General features: G+C 54.1%; 2 protein-coding genes across 20 annotated transcripts in view; one reads left to right on the forward strand and one right to left on the reverse strand.

Moving 5' to 3' along the window:
• NUBP2 (NUBP iron-sulfur cluster assembly factor 2, cytosolic) overlaps nucleotides 1-21,561 on the reverse strand; it is a 26,732-nt gene extending 5,171 nt beyond the window's left edge. Inside the window, exons 1-14 of one of the 19 annotated variants that reach the window (XM_060285650.2) lie at nucleotides 21,185-21,559; nucleotides 18,587-18,705; nucleotides 18,294-18,492; nucleotides 17,391-17,545; nucleotides 17,165-17,275; nucleotides 16,990-17,059; nucleotides 15,546-16,432; nucleotides 15,093-15,199; nucleotides 12,781-13,157; nucleotides 12,513-12,675; nucleotides 10,244-10,315; nucleotides 9,644-9,851; nucleotides 2,524-2,650; nucleotides 927-1,759 (exon numbers count right to left, since the gene is read on the reverse strand). In XM_060285650.2, the coding sequence (XP_060141633.1) occupies nucleotides 16,287-16,432; nucleotides 16,990-17,059; nucleotides 17,165-17,275; nucleotides 17,391-17,545; nucleotides 18,294-18,492; nucleotides 18,587-18,705; nucleotides 21,185-21,200 (816 nt within the window). In that variant the 5' untranslated portion in view covers nucleotides 21,201-21,559 and the 3' untranslated portion in view covers nucleotides 927-1,759; nucleotides 2,524-2,650; nucleotides 9,644-9,851; ... (3 more) ...; nucleotides 15,093-15,199; nucleotides 15,546-16,286. The other 18 variants (XM_030872170.3, XM_060285642.2, XM_060285639.2 and 15 more) reach the window with 18 other exon arrangements.
• On the forward strand, nucleotides 12,609-15,139 carry IGFALS (insulin like growth factor binding protein acid labile subunit; the record flags this gene model as incomplete). The annotated part of the gene is made up of 1 exon (XM_060285626.1): nucleotides 12,609-15,139. A coding segment is annotated over one exon (2,130 nt), but the record flags the coding sequence as incomplete, so codon positions are not given.
• Nucleotides 21,562-21,576: the final 15 nt, after the last annotated feature.

Raw genomic sequence — 21,576 nt, forward strand, 5'->3', positions numbered from 1 at the left:
CTGTGTAATAACTCTTTCCCACCTCTGATGCCTTCCTATAATTTCATCCAGTAGTTTTTTGTTTTGCTTTTCACACTCAGGTTTGTGATTCTTGTGACTGAGCTGTTTATACTGGTGTCTGGGAGACGGACACCTGATATCCCACCCCCTCTGCACTGCTAGCTGTGGTGAGCCAGCATCCAGGGGTCCAGACCTGTTTTGTGGCTCTCCATCCCACTGGTATGTCTGTCTGTCCTGACGCTGGCCCCACATTCCCTGTTACAACAGCTTTAGGACCTTCAATTCCAGGAATGCTGCCCAACCTCATCAGGAGAGTCTTGGCCCTTTGCTCTTATGTATAAAGATTAGGGTATTTATGTCTGGGATTTGGACTGGAATAATGTTGACTTGTTAGATTGGGAAGAAGTGACTTTTTTGTGACGTGGGGAGTTTCCAATTATGACACGCTGCTTATCCATCCATCCACTTGGGTCTCTGATGCTGTGTGTGCAGGGCAACTCTGCTATCAACCACAGCATTAGCACAAGCACAGGGCAAGGGCACGGTCCCCCGTCAAGACCGCCCTCACCTCAGACTCCAGCCAGAAGCTTGGGGGTCCCTGCACTTCTAACCAGCTGGCTACAAGTTCAGAGGTTCTCATGACCTCTCAGATTCAGTAACTCACTAGGTTGATTCAGAATTCAGGGAAGCTCAACATTTATGATTTTACAGGTTTTTTTTTTTTTTTTTTTTTTTTGCAGTACGCGGGCCTCTCACTGTTGTGGCCTCTCCCGTTGCGGAGCACAGGCTCCGGACGCGCAGGCTCAGCGGCCATGGCTCACGGGCCCAGCCGCTCCGCGGCATGTGGGATCTTCCCGGACTGGGGCACGAACCCGTGTCCCCTGCATTGGCAGGCGGACTCTCAACCACTGCACCACCAGGGAAGCCCGATTTTACAGTTTTATTATAAAGGATACAAACTGGGACCAGCCAAGTGAAGAGACCCACAGGGCGAGGTGGGGAGGGTCTGGGTGGCCAAGCCATGCCCTCACTCCATGGAATGCAGGCTCCCACCGTGCTGGCACATCAGGAAGCTCACTGAGCCTCAGTATTCCAGTTGGGTTGGGGTGTCACTGTGTCATCCACAGCATGAACTCCAGCGCCCCCCAGCCATTCCACCCTCTGATCACAGGTGGGGCTCCCTGGTGACAGCTCTGAGTCACTACATTAGCATAAACTCAGGTGCTCACTATACTGTAAATGACGAAGTCCCCACCCCTCAGGACACTCCCAGGAGTTAGAGTCTCCCTCCCCAAACCAGGGACAAGACCAGACAAACTTTTCCATCAGGGTTTATAACTTCCTCCCTAGAGGCTGGTTCTGTGGGGACTCTGGCCCCTCAGTAGTATGTCTTTTGATGCTGTTATAAATGGTGTTTTGTTTTAAATCACTCCAGGGGTCAGGAGCGTATAGGAGTGCAGTCAGCCTTGTTCCTGGGGACCCTGCTACGCTTGCCCAGCCTGATGGTAACTGTTTCTTTTGTGGGCCTTTGTGGTACCATCAACAGGGCTTTTGTTTTTCATGTCTCCCCGAGGCAAGCGGGCCTTTATTCCTGGCTTCATTGATTGGTTTAACAAATACCTGAATGCTGACGATGTGGCAGGTAGTGAGATGCTCTGGGGATTCAGAGTGAACAGACAGAAATTCCTGCCCTTGTGGAGCTTCTGTCCTGGTAGAGGAGACAAGATGAGTGGAATACCAAGCAGGTCACACAGAAGTACTGTGGAGAAAATAAGGCAGAAAAAGGTACAGAGGGAGCCGAGGATGTCAGCCTTCTTAAGTAGAGTGGCTGGGGCCTTGCTAAGGTGACATGTGAGTGACAATGAGAGGATGGAGAGAATGAGACATGCAGATATCTGGGTGAGAAAAGCAAGTACAAAGGCCCTGGAGCAGGTCTGCAGAAGAGCAAGAGGCCGGCATAGCTGAGCCAGGCGAGGGTCAATGTACAGGACGTGCAAGGACCTCGGTGTCCACTCTGAGCTGTGCAGAGGCGGGGTCAGAGCTGAGCTTTACCAGGACTTCTCAGTGTGTCGTGGCAGGGCCCCTGGAGACAAGTCTGGGGCAGCAGCCCAGGGAGGGCCGGTGGAGGAGGGAGTGGTGGCAGGGTTCCCAGTGGGAGCTGAGGTGGAGGCAGCAGTATTTGGTCCCAGCTTGGATCTGAGCTGTGAGTGATGAGTTAGGGAGACTCCACACCCATTTCCCAGGATGGGGAGACTGTGAGGGGCTCACAGGCTTGAGCGGTTGGCTTTGGGCAGGTCAAGTTTAAAATGTCTCCAGCATGTGGGTGAGTCCAAAGCCAGGAGATGGCACCATCACATGAGAGTGAGATGGAGATGTCAGGGGTAGGGGGAGAACCAGAGGGGGTGTATTGCCAGGAGGAAGCACCCTAGTCCCTGGAAGGCTGGCAGGCGGGCTGAGTAGCTGTTGTCAAGCTGAGCAAGTCTTCCTAGCTTGCTGGTCATCCGAGTGGGAGCTGGGTCTTACCACATACTCTCCTTTGGTCGGCTGAATTATCCCAACAGTTTTCAGTGCCTAGTCATTTTATTCTTGGGCGAGATCCCATTTCATCGGAACTTCTGCAGCTGGCTTGCTCTCCTTGTACAGTCCCTGTCTGGTTTTGGAAATAAGGTGACATGGAACGTTTCCTCACTTCTTGGGGAGTTTGTAGAAGGTAATGCTAGTCTGAGCCTTGTGCTTTCTTTTGCGGGTATTTTAAAAACTAGTGATCCTGTTTTTTAATGGTTATAAGGGCTGTTACTTCTATCCTTCTTCAGCTGCTTTTGGTAAGTTGTTTTCTTTCCTACATTTTCAAATCTGGTCTGTAATGTCCTCTTGTCTCTGACGTGGGCATTTGTCTTCCCTCCCCATTCCTATCTGAGCCCTTTGCTGTCTGTCCTATGGCTTTGGGGTCCTGCTTTCTTAGCTCCTCAGGGATCTCTCATCCTTTTTCTTGAGAATGTAAAGGTAAAAACTCCCCCAGAGCGTCTGTTGTGAAGCCCTACAATCTGGCCATGTAAACTGCCACAACTCCTCAGTTTCTTCCCGGGCACTAGTATAAACAGAGCCCAAGCATTTTCTTCACTAGTTCCTGATCCCTGACCCAGTGCCTGCCTGCTTCCCTCTGAGGATTTTTATTTTAAAGTATTTCCTGACTGCTCAGTTAACTGTCTGGGTGGAGGCTCCGTCTCTCACCAAGCTACACCTCTGTGCATTTACCCTGACTCTCTGGGAGGTGCCCCCAGGTGGTGGTCTTACTTCCCACAGCCAGCACACTAGGTCCTTGCTGCTTTTCTGACAGCCACCCACCTGACCTGTGTGTCATGTGCTATCCCAATGTGATATATTTCTCTCCAGCTGTAACACTGCTTAGATTTTAGGAGTGACTGTATTTTACTAAATAGAACTTTTAAAACTTATTTAAATTGAGGTGAGATTCACACAACATACAATTAAGTTTATAATTCAGTGGCCTTTTTTTTTTTACTTTCTTGGCTGCACTGCACAACATACAGGATCTTAGTTCCCTGATCAGGGATCAAACCCGTGCCCTCTGCATTGGAAGCACAGAGTCTTAACCACTGGACCACCAGGGACAACAATTCAGTGGCATTTAGTACATTCACAATGTTGTGCATCCCCCACCTCTCTCTAATAATCTGAAACTTTTAACTATTAATCTGTCAGTAAAACTGTAAAAGGAGAGGCTTTTCCTGGACCATCCACTTCTATGGACACTGGTTCTGAGTTGGGGCAGCAGAGAGGCCTGGAGAAGAATTGGATCTCAGTGGATCTGGGAGAGAGCCTGGCCCAGGTGCTGTGGATCCAGAGAGGAAGGCTGGTCCTGCAGCCATGTGTGTCCCCAGGGTACACACACCTGTTCCACCGTGTCTCAGTCAGTCCTCAGCAAAGGTCAGGGTCACCTCTGCTCTGGGGCCCTTAGGCCCATCTGGGATTCCACTGAGGTGGCAGAAAATCAGGTTCCTTCTCTTCCTTTCTTCTCCAGCCTTTCTCCTGCTCCGTAGCTCAAAGAAAGAGTTTTCTTATTCTTTGTCAGAATATTTTCTTAGGCCAGAATCTTGACTTTTTAAGGTTCTAATAATCTCTTTTCTTTCCTCTGATTTCTGTTCTAACAACCCTCTTTTGAAGGAATGAATACCTCATGTCTAGTCTGAATGGTCAGGGACCAAAGAATTTTAGAAATTCAAAGATAAAATAAGTAATTCAACAATGATGGAGGGATTCCCTGGTGGCACAGTGGTTAAGAATCTGCCTGCCAATGAAGGGGACATGGGTTCGAACCCTGTTCTGGGAAGATCCCACATGCTGGGGAGCAACTAAGCCCGTGCACCACAACTACTGAACCTGCACTCTACAGCCCATGAGCCACAACTACTGAGCCCATGTGCCACAACTACTGAAGCCCGCGTGCCTAGAGCCTATGCTGTACAACAAGAGAAGCTACTGTGATGAGAAGCCTGCGCACTGCAACGAAGAGTAGCCCCCACTCTCTGCAACTAGAGAAAGCCTGTGCGCAGCAACGAAGACCCAATGCAGCCAAAAATAAATAATTTAAAAAAAACTCTTAAAATAATGGAGATTCTTTAATAGTCTAGTTGATAACAGGACACTGTCACTCAACTGAACCTATTTATAGAACATTCCACCAGCATTTTCAGGTGCTCATGGAACATTCTCCAGGATAGACAATATCTTAGACTATAAATCACAATGAATTTTAAAAGACAGAGTATACTTTGTAATTTCAAACTCCAGTGGAATTAGATATTTACAACAAAATGAAGCCTGGAAAACCCCCAAATGTTTGGAAGTTAACACATCTAAATAGTGTGTGGGTCAAAAAGAGTGGAAATCAAAACACAAAATTTGTGGGATGCAGCTAAAGCAGTGCTGGAGGGAAATGTATATAGCTTTTAAACACCTGTATGAGAAAAGAAGAAAGGCCTCACAAAACCTAGGCTTCTACCTTAAAACACTAAAGAAGAGCAAACAAAACCCAAAGGAAGCAGAAGAAAAGAAATAGTAATGATTAGCAAGGAGATGAATGAAACAAAAAACGAAAACCACTGACCAACAAAGTAACACACAAATACCAAAATCATGAATGAAAAAGGGTACATCACTACCAATCCTACAGAAATGAACAGGACTTACAAAGGAATACTAGGGAAACTATACCAACAAATTAGATTTTAGATGAAATGGACAAATTCCTTAAATTGATTTAACAAAAGTCTGAAGTCTTCATGCAAAGGAAAGCTCAGGTCCACATGGCTTCACTAGTGCATTCTATCAGTAACACTAATCACTCACAAACTCTTCCAGAAAATACAGGAGGGGACACTTCCCAACTCATTCTATGAGGCTAATGTTATCCTGATACCAAACAAAACGAGAGATCAATGTCCCTCATGAATACAGATGTAAAATCTTTAAAACGTTAGCAACCCAAATACAGCAACATTATACACAACCAGGTGGGATTTATCACAGGAATGCAAGGTTGGTTAAACATCTAAAAATCAATTAACATAAACCACAGTCATAGAATAAAGGACAAAATCCACAAGATCATCTCAGTGGATGAAGGAAAACATTTGACAAAATCCCACACCTGTTCGTGATAAAAAGTCAACAAACTAGGAATAGAAGGGAGCCTCTTCGACCTGTTTAAAGGACATCTGTAATTTCTAAATGCTGCTGTATCAAATCATTACAAACTTAGTTGTTTAAAACAACATAAATGGGGACTTCCCTGGTTGCGCAGTGGTTAAGAATCCACCTGCCAATGCAGGGGGACACGGGTTCGAGGCCTGGTCTGGGAGGATTCCACATGCCGTGGAGCAACTGAGCCCATGTGCCACAACTACTGAGCCTGCGCTCTGGAGCCCGCCAGCCACAGCTACTGAGCCCACGTGCCACAACAACTGAAGCCTGTGCACCTAGAGCCTGTGCTCCACAATGGGAGAAGCCACCACAATGAGAAGCCCATGCACTACAATGAAGAGTAGCCCCCGCTCGCTGCAACTAGAGAAAGACTGCACGCAGCAATGAAGACCCAACGCAGCTAATCAATCGATAAATAAATAAAAGAAATAAACCACACAAATGTATCATCTAACAGTTCTGGAGGTCAGAAGTCTGACATGAGTCTCACTGGACTAAAAGTGTCCACGGAGCTGGTTCCTTCTTCAGGCTCTAAGGGAGAATCTGTTTCCTTGCCCTTTCCTGCTGCTAGAGGCGCCTGCATTCTTGGCTCCTGACCTCCTTCCTCCATCTTCAAAGGTCAGCAGCTGTGGGTTGAGTCCTTCTCTCATTGCCTCACACCGACCTCTTCTGACGCCCTCTGCCACTTTAGAGGACACTTGTAATTACAATGGGGCCACCTGGAAAATCCACATTAATCTCACTATCTTAAGGTCAGCTGATTAGCAATCTCAATTCCCCTTTGCCATGTAACCTGACACATTCATGATTCCAGGGATAAAGACACAGACATCTTTGGTTTGGGAGCATTATTCTGCCTGTGACAGCATCAATGAAAAACATAAGCCAGCATCATAGTTCACAATGGATGACTGAATGCTTCCCACTAAAATCAGGAACAAGGCAAGGATATCTGCTCTTGCCACTTCTCAACATTGTACTGATGTGCAATAAGGCATACACACACACACACGGCAGTATACATATTGGAAAGGAGTAAAAATAAGTAAAAATGTCCTTATTCACAGATGGTGTGATCCTATATGTGGCTTATCCTAAGGAATCCAGATACACACACATACCTGGAACTAATAAGTTCAGTAAGGTCCTAGAACACAAGATTAACAAGAGAAATCTGTTGTATTTGCACATACTAATGACAGTCTGAAAACGAAATTAAAACAACTCCATAATAGCATCAAAACTAACAAAATACTTAGAAATGATCAAAATTAGTGCAAGATTTATACACTGCAAACTAAGAGAAAGAAGATGTAAGTAAATGGAAAGATCCTATAATCCTTGATTAGAAGATCTTTGTGATCTTGGGTTAGGCAAAGAGTTCTCAGACACCACACCAAAATGATGAGCCATGAGAGAAAAAAACTGATAAATTTTGGACTTCATTAAAATAAACTTTCGTACTTCAAAAGACAACATGAAAAAGCGACAAACCACGAACAGAAAAATATCTGCAAATGTTATCCTTGATAATCCATAATATATAAAGTCTCATATCCATAATATATAGTGTTGCAACTCAGTAAGGAGTCAACTCAGTTAAAAAATGAACGAAAGTCTTGAACAGACACTTCACCAAAGAAGATATAAGAATGCCAACAAACACATGAATAGGTGCCCAATATCAATTGTCAGAGAAACAGAAGAGCTAAAAAACAAAAGAAAACAAAACTGACCATACCAAATAGTAGTGAGGATGTGGAATTGGAATTCTCGTAATTTGTAAAATGATACAATCATTTTGGAAAACAGTTTTTTAAAAACTAGACATAAATACTATGTGAACCAGTAATTCCACTCCTAAGAATCTACCCAAGAGGAGTGAAAGCTACGTCCACACAAAAACTCATACACAAATGTTCATGGCAACATTATTCATAATAACCCCAAAATAGGAACAAACCAGATGCCTATCATCTGATGAATGAATAAACAAATGTTGCAAATCCATAAAACAGAATATTGTCCAGCCATAACAAGGAATGAAGTACTGATATACACTATGTAGATGAACCCTGAAAACATGCTCAGTGCAAAAGGTGAGATACAGAAGGCCACCGATTGTATGGGGATGTTCTAAAGCTGGACTGTGCGTGTGGCTGCACAGCTGTACACATTTACTAAGAATCACTGAATTTTATATCGACAGTGGGTGAACTTTATGGTGTGAGAATTGTACATCAATCAAGCTGTTTTAGAAACAATCGTTGGGTAAAGGCACCACAATTAATACTTTATTACATTATCCCAACATACTTCTAGAAAAATATTTCAGCTTAGACAAAATGAAATGAAAGAGGAAAAAAGATAACACTTACAATAGTATCAAAAGTAACAACCGGGCTTCCCTGGTGGCGCCGTGGTTGAGAGTCCGCCTGCCGATGCAGGGGACACGGGTTCGTGCCCCGGTCCGGGAAGATCCCACATGCTGCGGAGCTGCTGGGCCCGTGAGCCATGGCCACTGAGCCTGTGTGTCCGGAGCCTGTGCTCCGCAACGGGAGAGGCCACAACAGTGAGAGGCCCGCGTACCGCAAAAAAAAAAAAAAAAAAAAGTAACAACCAGGGCTTCCCTGGTGACGCAGTGGTTGAGAATCTGCCTGCTAATGCAGGGGACACGGGTTTGAGCTCTGGTCTGGGAGGATCCCACATGCCGCGGAGCAACTAGGCCCGTGAGCCACAACTACTGAGCCTGCGTGTCTGGAGCCTGTGCTCCGCAACGAGAGGTCACGATAGTGAGAGGCCCGCACACCGCGATGAAGAGTGGCCCCCGCTTGCCACAACTAGAGAAAGCCCTCACACAGAAACGAAGACCCAACACAGCAAAAATAAATAAACTCCTACCCCCAACATCTTCTTTAAAAATAAAAAAAAGTAACAACCACCTACAGGAAAAAAAAAATCTAAAAAATATATGCAAGATCGTAACATGGAAATCTACAAAAACACCACTGAAAGAAACTGAAGACGACCTAATTATGCCATGTCCACAGACTGGAAGACTCAAACTGCAACACAAGTCAAACCTGGACAGGCTGCTCCCACCGTAGACAAGGAAACACATGGACCACGAAGAGCCTGGAAGCTCTTGCAGACAGAGGAGGATCTGCTCTGCCTCCATGGTTCAGGGGGAGCCCAGAAAGGGCCAGGCTATGCGGCCCCTGACCACGTCAAGGGTGGCGTCCAGGAGTGAAGAGGGAAGGAAAGCCACTGCACTAAATGTGGGGAGGCGATCATAACCCACCAAAAAGAATGAAACTTGAGCATCACCTCACTCTTAGGAAGTGAAAGGGTGGCCCAAAGACGTCACAGAGAAAGGTAGGGCAGTGACGCGTTCACACAGTATTTTAAGAGAATACACTCAAGTCCATGTGCTGAACGGGACCTGAAATCATGATATCATCAGCCTAGATAAAAAAAACTGAAATCATCAGCCTAGATAAAAAAAACTTTTTTTGCAGTTTTTCCATTTAAGGAACACCTTATGAGACCATGTTAAAATTAAGAACTCTCACCAGAATCACAATGAAGAGAATGGAGGCAAACCACAGTGCAGAAGACAACACTGGCCACACATACCTAACAAGGGGCTTGCATCCAGCATACAGTTTTAAAAAAAACATAAGTTACACTGACAGCAAAAGACTTAAACATGTACTTTACAGAAAAGGACAATCCACTGGCCAATGAACCTCCCTGTGAACAGCTGCCATCATTAGTGATTGAACAAACACAGGACAATGAAAGCCACTGTCCCCCCACCTTCAGGGCTGAGAAGACAGGGTGGGGGTGGTGTTGAGGGCACCCCTATTGGCTCCAGGAAGGTGTGACCCCTAACTACCCCGGAAGGGGTTGGCCTTACCTGCAAGGATGACACAGGCTGGTCCCAGTGGGTCCACTCAGGACCACAGGAACGCACAAGGGCCCCACAGGGTCGTAGCACCACGACAGGAAGGAGGGAAGGGATGCTATGACTTGGCACACGAGTGGCTGGGCCTGGGGCTTCTGTACAACACCATTTCCACAAAGACCAGAAACCAGACTCCTCGGGGGGACCCTCAGGGGGTGAACTGTAAAGAGAGACCAGGGCAGTAGTCAGCCTGGGTCAGGACTGGCCGCTTTGGGGGAGCAGGGACAGAGCTGGCCCCGGGCGGCCAGAATAGAGGTCTTTTCTGAACTCAGCAGGCTGAACACCAGTGTTACCGCAGGACTCGAGAAAGGTTTACAAATACCTAACCTGCCTGCCACAGTCCCGATAAGGGTTCTCTGCCACACAAGCTCGACTGGGGATTTACAGGAAGTTTCCAGCCCCAACCCTCCAAGTGTGAGGAGACAGGAATGCTAACCCTCCTTCCAGTCCACGTGCGTCTGGCCCGCATGCGGAGAGCTTCCCAGTGAAGAGGCCCCATGGCCCCGGACTCCTGCTGAGTCCGCACTTTCTACTGTGTAAATGTATGTTTACCGTGTAAATTTCTGGGTGTGGACTTTCTCCCTGCAGATCTATAATTTCTCAGAAGAGAAGCTGAGAAACGACCTGGAAAAAAATCAAAGCTCAATAAAGGGAGGAAGACAAAGCCGCCCCTCGGCACTGCTGCAGGATGAGCTGGGGAGGGGGCACCACGAGGTTGGGGGCGGGGCTGGCCTCCAGCCTCTCCTGGGCCCGGACAGCTCCTGCGTACCTCACTTCTTCTCTCCTCACCCATGCACCTTTCAGGAGGCAGACCTGACTCCTTCTCTGCCTCACCAAGAGGTTCAAGAGTCTCCTAAAGCTTGACAAGCCTTGCCCTCCCCGGACTCAAGTTTTGCCTTTTTCAGTGCCTTCTGGCCCCTTCCGCGCACAGGCCCCCCGCCCCAGGCAGAGCAGAGGGACTGGTGGGCAGGCACGTCTGGCAGCCAGAGGAAGGGTCCTCAGCAAAGGAGGAAGGGGTGGCTGGAGGGCAGCATGGTACCTGGCAGCCTGGGGTAGATGTGGTCAGATCTGGAAGAGCAGAGCCCAGGGCTCCCCAGGTGGAGGGGAGGATGGTGCCCTGAATCAAGCAGCCACACCCCTTCTTACCATGTCTGACCTGTGGCTGACCTCAGGCTGGGCACTGGGTACCTGTCCCAGGGCCTGTGCAGCGCAGGGTGGCCGTGGCCCCAAAGGAGCCCTGAAGGGCAGGATGGGGCCCACTGCTGGTGGGGGCTGGTCTCACAGCCACAAGACCTCGCGCCCGAGGCCAGCCATCCCCCACTCTCTTCCTGGGAGGACATTGTTGGGGAAAACAAACACAAAGTGGCCGGGGCCCTGCCAAGCATTCCTAGAAGAGGCTAGGGGGAGGGGCAGTGGCCAGACAGCAGCTGACCCTGAGGTCACGGGAGAAGCCAAGGCTGGGCCAGGCCCCTGGGAGCTTGAACAAGGACCCCACCCAGGCAGTTAGGAAATGGGGAGGAGGGGGGGAGTGGTCAGCATGCCGGGGGTAGATGGGCAGGCCCATTTGGAGACGTGTGGTTCCTGCTTAACTCCCACATGGCCATCTGCTGGGAGGGAAGACCCTAGGAGCCCCCTGAGGGGCCCCTACCCACAGGCAGGGCAGCTGGCTGAGCACCAGCTCCTCACAGGCTGCTCCAAGGGAGACCCCCCCCCAGTATTGCCTGCAGCCCCAGCTCTGCTCCACCCAGCCCTGCAGGGGGATGGGAAGATGGGGGGGTTGGGAAGATGGGGGTATGGGCCCCTGTTGTCCCTTAGAGCTGCACCCCGGGCCACCTTGCACCCTGAAGATGCGTCAGGGCAGATGCAGCCCCCAGCCTGTCCCCTGTGCCATCTGCACCCTGGGCCCCAGTGCTGATGCTGGCAGCCCGGCAGGAGGGGGTTAATGGAGCTGGGGCCAGCAGGCTGGGCTGGCCAGTGACAAGGGTGCTGGCTGTCCCAGAGGCAGTGGGGAAATCCAGAGGGCAGGAGCAGCCGGCCCCAACAGACGCGCCCCAATCCCTGCCCGCCTGCGGACTGCTCTGCACGAGGGATGGCCCTGAGGAGAGGTGAGGCCCCCACGTGCCCCAGCCACTCACTTCGGGGTGGGGGCGGCGACCGTGTGCCCCCAAGCTCACTGGGGTAGGGGCTGCCCCCAGGGAGGGCTCAACTTTAGGTGGGCTGGGGCTCTGGGAGCCCATGGGGGAAATGTGGCCACTCAGGGTGGTGGGGTGCCTGGCTCTGGAGAATCGCTGTTGCCTCCTGCTCCCTCCTCTCCTACCCGAGGGCCCAGGCTGGCAGCGCAGGGGAGGAAGGGCACCCACACTGCTACCCCAGGGGCCCTGCCTTAGACCCTCCACTGGGCCAGGGCATGCTGCCTTCCCAGCTGCTCGGAGGCCAGTCCATTGCCACTCTGTCCCCTCTCGGAGCCTAGCCCAATCCAGCTGGCGTGTCCACCCTGGGACCCGGAACTCTCAGAGACCAGAGAGAGGCCTGATGTGGTGGGCAGCCCAGTGCCCAGTGGAACTTATGGGGATTGTTGCTGTGAAGCCTGGCATCCTTTGTCCTGTGCCACTACCCAACCTCCGGTGGGTCAGTGGCCTGGGGTCCCCATCTGCCCTTGAGGCCTGCACCCTCTTCCTCTCCCCACACCAGCACTGGGCCAAGTCCCTGGGTGCATGCCGGACACACTATGGAGGTGAGTACCCCCCAGTCAGGGGTCTAGCTGGGGCAGCGGGCATCCAGCTCACTGTCCAGACAATCAGGGCAGCAAGTGCATACCCACCCGAGCCTGCTCCAGAACGTTCTCTCACACTTTCCTCCAGGCCTGCCTGGCAGCCTAGCCTGGCTTGAGTGTCCACCTTGGGGACGCAGATGAACACACGGCCTAGTGGCCAGGTCCCCAGCCTTCAGTTTTCTCTGGAACAGGCACTGCCACCCCGTTGGTCCTGTGGGGTGGAAAGGGCAGTTGGTTTTGAACCAGAGAACATCCCAGTCGTCCTGCCTGGTCTCCGCTTCCCATTTAAGTGGGGGACCCAGATCTCAGCCCATACCTTCTCTGGTCCGGTCAGCAGTGCCTTCTCTAAATAGTTGTGTGCTGTGGTCCAGGTGTGTGGCTGAGGCCTGGAAGGTTCCATGTCTTGCTTGCCCTGGGCTTACATCCTGGGCTGCCCCAGTGCTGCCTCCCCAAGCCCCTCTCCCCACAGGAGGCCCGGCCCTGGTGGTGCTGCTAGTCTCCTGGGCAGTGCTGGGCTCCCACAGCCTGGAGGAAGTGGAGTCCGCGGCACCAGCAGACCCTGAGGGCCCCCAGTGCCCAGCCGTCTGCTCCTGCGGCCACGACGACTACACAGATGAGCTCAGCGTCTTCTGCAGCTCTCGGAACCTCACGCGGCTGCCCAGCGGCATCCCAGACGACACCAGGGCCCTGTGGCTGGATGGAAACAACTTCTCCTTCATTCCCGCGGCCACCTTCCGGAACCTCTCCAGCCTGGGCTTCCTCAACCTGCAAGGCAGCGGGCTGGCCAGCCTGGAGCCGCAGGCGCTGCTGGGCCTGCAGAACCTGTACCACCTGCACCTGGAGCGGAACCAGCTGCGCAGCCTGGCAGCCCGCACCTTCCTGCACACGCCGGGCCTGGCCTCGCTCGGCCTCAACAACAACCTGCTCAGCCGGGTAGACGAGGACCTCTTCAGGGGCCTTGCCCACCTCTGGGACCTCAACCTGGGCTGGAACAGCCTGGCCGTGCTGCCCGACACTGCGTTCCAGGACCTGGCCAGCCTACGCGAGCTGGTGCTGGCGGGCAACAAGCTGGCCTACTTGCAGCCCGCGCTCTTCTGCGGCCTCAGTGAGCTCCGCGAGCTGGACCTGAGCAGGAATGCCCTGCGGAGCGTCAAACCCAATGTCTTCGTCAAGTTGCCCAAGCTCCACAAGCTCTACCTGGACCACAACCTCATCACCGCTGTGGCCCCAGGTGCCTTCCTGGGCATGAAGGCGCTGCGCTGGCTGGACCTGTCACACAACCGCGTGGGTGGCCTCCTGGAGGACACCTTCCCGGGGCTGCTGGGCCTGCACGTTCTGCGCCTCTCACACAATGCCATCGCCGGCCTACGGCCCCGTACCTTCAAGGACCTTCACTTCCTGGAGGAGCTGCAGCTTGGCTACAACCGTATCCGGCAGCTGCCGGAAGAGGCCTTCGAGGGCCTGGACCAGCTGGAGGTGCTGGCGCTCAACAACAACCAGCTACAGGAGCTCAAGGCAGGCGTCTTCCTGGGCCTCTACAACCTGGCCGTCATGAACCTCTCTGGCAACTGTCTGAGGAACCTTCCAGAGCAGGCGTTCCAGGGCCTGGGCAAGCTGCACAGCCTGCACCTGGAGGGCAGCTGCCTGGGCTGCCTCGGCCCACACACCTTCACCGGCCTCTCGGGGCTGCGCCGGCTCTTCCTCAAGGACAACGGCATTGCGGCCATCGATGAGCAGAGCCTGGGGGGGCTGGCCGAGCTGCTAGAGCTGGACCTCACCTCCAACCAGCTCACGCACCTGCCTGGCCAGCTCTTCCAGGGCCTCAGCCACCTGGAGTACCTCCTCCTGTCCCGCAACCGGCTGTCTGCGCTATCGGTGGATGCCCTGGGGCCCCTGCAGCACATCTTCTGGCTGGATGTGTCGCACAACCGCCTGGAGGCGCTACCTGAGACTGTGCTCGCGCCACTGGGGCGGCTGCGCTACCTCAGCCTCCGGAACAACTCGCTGCGGACCTTTGTGCCGCAGCCCCCCGGCCTGGAGCGCCTGTGGCTCGAGGGCAACCCCTGGGACTGCGGCTGCCCCCTCAAGGCCCTGAGGGCCTTCACCCTGCAGCACCCGGGCGTCGTGCCCCGCTTCGTCCAGGCCATGGCAGAGGGAGATGACGGCCACCAGCCGCCCGCATACGCCTACAACAACATCACCTGCGCCAGTCCCCCCAGCATCTCGGGCCTTGACCTGCGCGACATCGGCGAGGCCCACTTTGCCCACTGCTGACCCGAGGCTGCCCTGCGGTCTGGACGGGCCCTTGCCACCCCAGGGGACATGGACCTGGGACCTGTGGGCCCCAGCCTGGTCCCTGAGGGCCTGACCGGGAGGGTCGGGGACACAGCCTCCCCAACTATCAATTAAAAGCAACCCAATAAATGTGGCCACGTATGAGGTTGTGCGGGGAGCTCAGGGAGGGAGGAGTGCTGGCTGGGCCGCAGGCCCCTCTATGCCATGCCTGCCCCACCTCTGGCTGCCTTGGTCCCACATGCCCAACCACAACCCTTCCTGTCCTGTGCCCAGACAATTCTCGTCCACTAGTCCCCAGGCCCCATCCCCACCTGAGGAGCGGGGGGCACTTACTCAGGTCCTCCAGGAACCTCGGCATCTCAGCCCCCTCGCTGGGCAGCGTCCTTGGAGGTGGCCTGGTCCTGGGAAGCCGGGGCCCAGCTGCTCCTGCTGGGGCCAGCCTGGGGCCAGAGGGGGTGCAGACCCTCACTCTCCAGGTCCCTGTGCTCCTGGCCAAACCCCTCAACAGTTCTGCCCCTGCTCCCCCCACCCCCACAAGAAACATCCATCCTTGGTACACTCCTCGCCTCCCCATCTGCCCCCAAGAAGTGATATCTGAGGGCTGCTTCCCCAGGCCCCCTGCCACCCGTGCCCCAGGGACCGTTCCACATTCTCTACTGAGCACCCCACCTCTCCCATTGGGAAGAACAGCACACCATGCCACCATCCTGCTTTCCAGAACCTCCCCCTCCTGGCCTTCCTTGAAGCCGTGCAGGGAAAACTCCTGGGACTCTGTTTCACACTCACCTTTCTGCTCTTCAGCTCAACCCTTCAGGCCCGCAGCACGGAGGGCGGGGCGGGCACTTAGCTCTCACTGGGCCAAGCATGGCCACTCACACATCGCAAGTTACCTGACAAACTCTCCCCAAACGTATCTTCACCAGAGTCTCCAGGAGCCTGTTGATGACAGGGCTGTTGGCCCAGTTTCTGGGACTTAGGGAGTAGACACTGTCTGCCACAGGACGTGGTGACACTAAGCCAGAGAGGCGGGACCAGAGCAGAATGATCTAGAAAGGTCAGACCTGTAACCACGGCGGTGGGACGGGTTTATTTTGGGCTCCTCTGAATTACAAGTTTGACACCTTCCTGAGTGCTGCTGCCTATTTCACCAGGATTATAGGCCCAGCGCGCTCCCAGACACACAAGTTTTGTGAACAACGTGGAGACTTGGCTGTCGGGAGCAGCCCGTCTATCTGGGGCATGTGAGTACTGAGCTGCACCACCAGGGAGGTCAGGCCACGGCATCGCGACCTCACGCTATCCCCGGGCCCTGCCACAGGCCGACCAGGCGGAACCACTGACTGTCAGTGGCTCTGATGCTGAGATGCTCCTGAAGCACCAGAAACGTCCAGGGCAGGCCCACGGGGAGAGGAGCACATGGTGACGGCAACCCAGGGCCACGGGTTTCAGGAACTGTGCCACCGCCTCTGTTCCAGGCTGTGAGCATGAGCCCCACAGCACACAGAGGAGACACTCAAACTGCCTTGGTCAGGAGAGTCCAACAGGCGCTTCATTCAGAATCTTCTGGGCTATGCAAGAGAGCGCAGGAAACGCGGGGCTCTCGGGGAACCCCCGGATGAAGTCCCGGCCCTCCTCCAGGCTCCGCGTGAGCTCGGGGTCCAGGGGCACAGAGCCTGGGAGAGAGAAAGGAAGGGGGCAGAGAAGGGGCCAGGTGGTGAGAGCAAAGCCCGGGGCCGGGAGGCCACGTCCACACTCCCCACGGCCCAGGAGCCCACTGGCAGTGCCGCTTTAACCGAGAGCAGACACCTCTTGCTGAGGTGCCTGGCAGGAATGTACTCTTGGCCTCAGTCTCCACTGGAACGGCCAGCAACCCACCCAGCAGGCCCGGCCCCACCACCTCTCAGGCTCCGGCCACTGTAAGAAAGCACAGGGTGAGTGCTGGGGACATGGTCCCGTGCCACTGGCGTCCCTGATACAGGCTCGCAGAGCCTCGGCCGCCCCTCTGCACCTCCGTGGTCTCAGCAGGTGTCTTAGCCGCAGACACCTGCTCAAAGCCCGGGGGGCTGCCTCTCTCCAGTTGGTGGGAACCAATTTGTTAGAGATGAGCTGACACTCGCAGCTCAGGGAGGACAGGACTTTCCACCCTCCTCTCCTCTTCCCTGGGTGCAGGAGGCGTAGAGAGGTAAGGCCACCTAGAGCAGGGGCCCCGGGGCAGCCCTGGCTCGCTTACCCAGGAAGGGGACTCCAGCGTGTCTGGCCAGCTCTTCGCCGCCTCCCCTGGAGAAGACGTTGGTGCACTCCTAGAACACAGAGGTGCGGGGTCCACCTCCAGGCCTCTCACCACCCTCAAAGGGGATAGGCCGACCACCCACACCCCCGACTTCCTGCGACTTCCTACAACTCACCGCGCAGTGTGGGCAGACGAAGCCGCTCATGTTCTCCACGACCCCGATCACCCGCAACCCCACCTTCTTACAGAAGGTCAGCTCCCGCCTCACATCCCCCACGGACACTGCCTGGAGACCAGGAAAGAGACGGGACCAGCTGATGGGCATCCCGAAAACTCAGCCAAGATGAGTGGAAAGAGTAGGGCAAAGCGCCTGCCCCAGGGTGAGGGTGCTCCCGTAGTACCTGGGGCGTGGTGACCACGAGGGCCCCCAGGGGGCTGTAGGGGCGCAGGGTGTCCACCACGGCCATGTGCTCATCAGAGGTCCCTGGGGGCGTGTCCACAACCAGGTAGTCCAGCTGCCCCCAGGCCACATCGGACACAAACTGCTTTATCAGTGCTGTGGAGACCCAGGGTGGCCCGGGGTCGGGGAGAGAGCAGGCGAGGCAGGGTCTCACAAAGGGGTCACACGAAGCCCGCTGCCTCCTCCCAGCCCTGGGGCAGGGTGGTGTCTGTGGGTTCCGGTACAACCGGGCACCCCGAGAGCTGAGTGTGCCATTCCTCACCAGGGGAAGGATGAGTACAGCAAGGTGGGGAGACCCTTCCCCACCCCACCCCACCCCAGGACTTCTGATCGGGCCTTAGCTGAGGATGGCTAGTGCGCATCCTCCTGGGGTAGGCATCTGTGCCTGAGAGAGGTGGCCTGGGGTGGAATGCCACACCGGTGTGTCCTGGAAGCAGCCCCCACCCTGAGCTTGCTCTCACACCCGGCAGCCTCGCTCTGCCCACCAGAGGGAGTTTAATGCCATCTGCTTGTTCAAAGGCACCAGAGCGCCACCAGGCACCCCACACTGGGTGGTCTGAGCCCCAGGGGATGGACCAGGTGGCTGAAGGCTTCACAGCTGAGTCTCATGCTCTTGCCCCCCAGGCCCGCTGTCCGAATACTTGCGGGCTGACTGCTTAGGTGCACAGCGGGAGAGTCTTGGAAATGAAAAGGCCAGCACTACTGTCTTTCGAACTTTACCCGAGGCTGGTGCTGTGGGGGGAGGGCTGTGTGGAGGAGAGCCAGCAGCCCTGGGGCTTCTGCACCAAGAGGGCAGCTGGGGAGGCCAGCAGGCTGACAGTGCTGTCTCCTGTCCGGTCATTACCATTCTTCTTGGGGCCTCTCCACACCACTGCCTCATCCGGCTTCTCTAGCAGGAAGCCCACAGACATGAGGGAGATGCTCTGCTCCTGGTCCACGAAGACAGGCACCCAGCCACTGTCGCACTGATGCACAGCCTTGCCCTGCACCTGGAGCATGCGGGGGATGCTGGGGCCACACAGGTCCACGTCGAGGATACCCACCTGCAAGGAGGCGGGACGTCCACGCGGCATGCAGGGAACCGGCCAAGGCCCACAAGGGGCAGGGGTGGCGGCTCAGGAGATGGGAGGCACTCACCTTCTTGCCCGCGTGGCGCAGGGCCAGGGCCAGCTCCGTGGAGATGGTGCTTTTCCCAACACCCCCCTTTCCCGAAAGAACGAGGATGATGTGCCGGACGCCGGCCAGGTTTCCAGGCTCTAGTCAGAAGGACAACAGGGGAGGAGGGCAGGGCTCTCCTTCATACCAGCTGCCCTCCATGTTCATTCACTGCGGGATCACCAGATATTCCTACATCCCAGATCCTGAGACCAGGGCAGTCCTGAGACCTGCTCCATCACCCCGGCGTGAGCAAACACGCCCCTGTGAAAGGGCTTCCAGCAGGCCCCAGACCCAACCTACCAGTTCCTCAAAAATGGCTGCTCCCACTCTGTCTGGAGTGGGGCTGCTGGGGCAGGAAATGCCTCAAACTGCTCCTCTTTCCAGCATGCACACCTGTGAGCTCATGTGCACCTGTGAGCTCATGCGCACAAGGCCAATTCAAGCCCAAGACTCCCAGCTGATTCCAAGGGAAATGGGTGGAGACTAACGTAAATCGGGTGCTCGTTACAGTCAGGAGGTACACCTGTGCCAGGGCAGCACTCACGGCTCTGAGGTCTGACTGTAGGTGCCCAACCCCCTCCCCTGGGGTCAGAAGAGGCACTCAAGGCAGCCCTGGCCTCCAGTTCTCAGGAGGGAGGCCACAGGTCTGGGGAAGCAACCACAATCGTGTGGGTGCGGATGTCAGGTCACCTGGATGGCTGAAGATCGTGCCTTCAGAAACCCTGGGTACGCAAGGGTGGCCAAGGCATCAGTGCCATGCCCCAGGCAGGCCCGGGTCCAACTACTCTGGGAAGCCCTGTTGGTCGCTCTGCCCCAGCTGCTCTTCCTTTCAATGAGCCTGAAATGCCACCCTGTAAATACTCACCATTCCAATCCCTGCCTCCCCACAGCGGCTGCCATCTGCATACAAACAACCCTCAAACCCCCGGCAAAATGCCCACCTTCTTGCCCCAGCGCCCTCAGGACCTCACCATCGAGACTCCTGCCTGGCCTGCAGCAAGCTGCTCACTCACTCCACCACCCTCACTGCATACCCAGGTCCCCAGAAGGGGCTCAACGAAAGGTGAGTAAACACTGACCCCCCTCCTGACCCATCTCTCATGGGTAGGTTCAAAGGCCCCCGCCACCAAAGCCTCCCTAGAAACTCAGAGTGCTCCTGGCCTGGCTTTCCAGCAGGTCCTTGTCACAAGTGCGTTCTAGCGCCTGTCCTGGGTCTCCGTCTGGTACTGGGGGCCGAGAGATCTCGTAAGGTGACAAGGAAAGGGCACCCCCCCCAACCACCCAGATCATTGCCTACAAATACCTTGGACACCATGCCTCAGGCCACCTCTGCATCAACTTAAAAGGCTATTACTTAAATTGCTTTAATATCAAAAACTACTTGGGAATCAATTTCACATTTCTTTGGTGTGGGGAGGGGTGCTCTGGTAGAAACTAGGGAAAGAACAAGCCAGATGTGGGTCCTGATTCCTACTCGCCCTTTGTGCGGGTGCTGCACTGCCAGGCCCCTAATAGTGAAGACTTGCTCTCCTCACTGGTGGGACTGGGGAACTTTATCTGCTTGAGCATCACACAGGACACTGCTGCTCCCAAGTCACCGCTGCTCCCAAGTCACTGCTGCTCCCAAGTCACTTCTCACACAACAATCCTTAGGAGCCAACCAGAAGAAACTTCCACTTATAAATATACTGAAAAAGTTTATAAACAGATCATCAACGATAATCCGAGTGCCTATTAGATGTGAGAGGCAAAGGAAAGCAGTATCTCCCCATGGAGGGAAGTAAAGGGCCCTCTGTATGGATAAAAAGCCCAGTCAAACCTTAAGTCTGGTTCAACCAAACCATGACTATTTGATACGCTGGACAAATATGGAAATTTTTATATGTAAAAAATCCTTCCAGAAAAATAAGAGGGACACCAGGAGTTGCCTCTGGGCACAGGGAGGTTTACTGCAAAGCCCGTTAGGCTTTTGTACTTTCCTACTTTCCATGTGTGCTTCCCCCTTAGTTAAAAGAGAAACCTTCATCCATCAATCTAGAAGCTATTCCTCTCACCTTGTAGCAAGTCTGCCCTTATCATAACAAACTTTTTCAGGTTTTTCTCTCCAGTATTACGTTTATAATCCAATGGATGAATGCAGCGTTGTAAGAGCTTTGTGCTCATGGTACCAGACCTGAGATCTTTTGGAAGATAACGTGGTTAAGCTGTGAGAATCCTATTGTGCCCAATGTACGTATTCCATCCCACGCAACTTCCCTTTAAATTATATATATATATACACACACACACACATATACACATATATATATATATATCAAGGCTTAAAAGACAAAATAATACTTCTACAAACAACTGCGAGTATGTGACGTTCCAATTTCTCCTTCTTAGAATTCCTTATTCAAACAAGACTTCTTTCTAAGCGCCGTAATGACGCACACGAGCACCTCTGAGACATTTACACTGTAAATAAGACGGTATGCTAAAACCCGGAGCCCTGACCAGCAGCTGCGGGCCAGCCCCTTCCCTCTTCCCTCGGTGCCCGCGGACCGAGTACGCCCCGCAGGCCAGCGCACTCACCTCCTGCCGCCTCCATCCCACCCGGGTGGTCGTACGGCTTCCAGCCACTTCCTCCTCGCACAGTCCGCCTCCCTGCCTGAGTGAAGTGCCTTCGGACCAATGGGCAGCGGGACCCCCCCACGACTCCTCTTGATAGGCCCACTCGCGCTACCCTCAGCCAATCAGATCGCACGAGGGGTTCACGAAAGTTCCGGCGCAGACGACGTACAGGACCTGGACCCACTTCCGTGTCAACGCCCCAGCGTGAGGCCGCTTCTTTTCCTCGCCCCGCGGCCAATGGGCGTGCGGGCCTTGTCTCCGACCGCTTGAGATGTGGCCAATGGGGACGTCGGGTCAGGATTGACAGATCCAGCAGCCTCTCATCAAGAGGCGTGTGCCACGAGGACCGCCCC

This window comes from Globicephala melas, chromosome 15 (genome assembly GCF_963455315.2).
Source record: "Globicephala melas chromosome 15, mGloMel1.2, whole genome shotgun sequence".
Classification (NCBI taxonomy): domain Eukaryota; kingdom Metazoa; phylum Chordata; class Mammalia; order Artiodactyla; family Delphinidae; genus Globicephala; species Globicephala melas.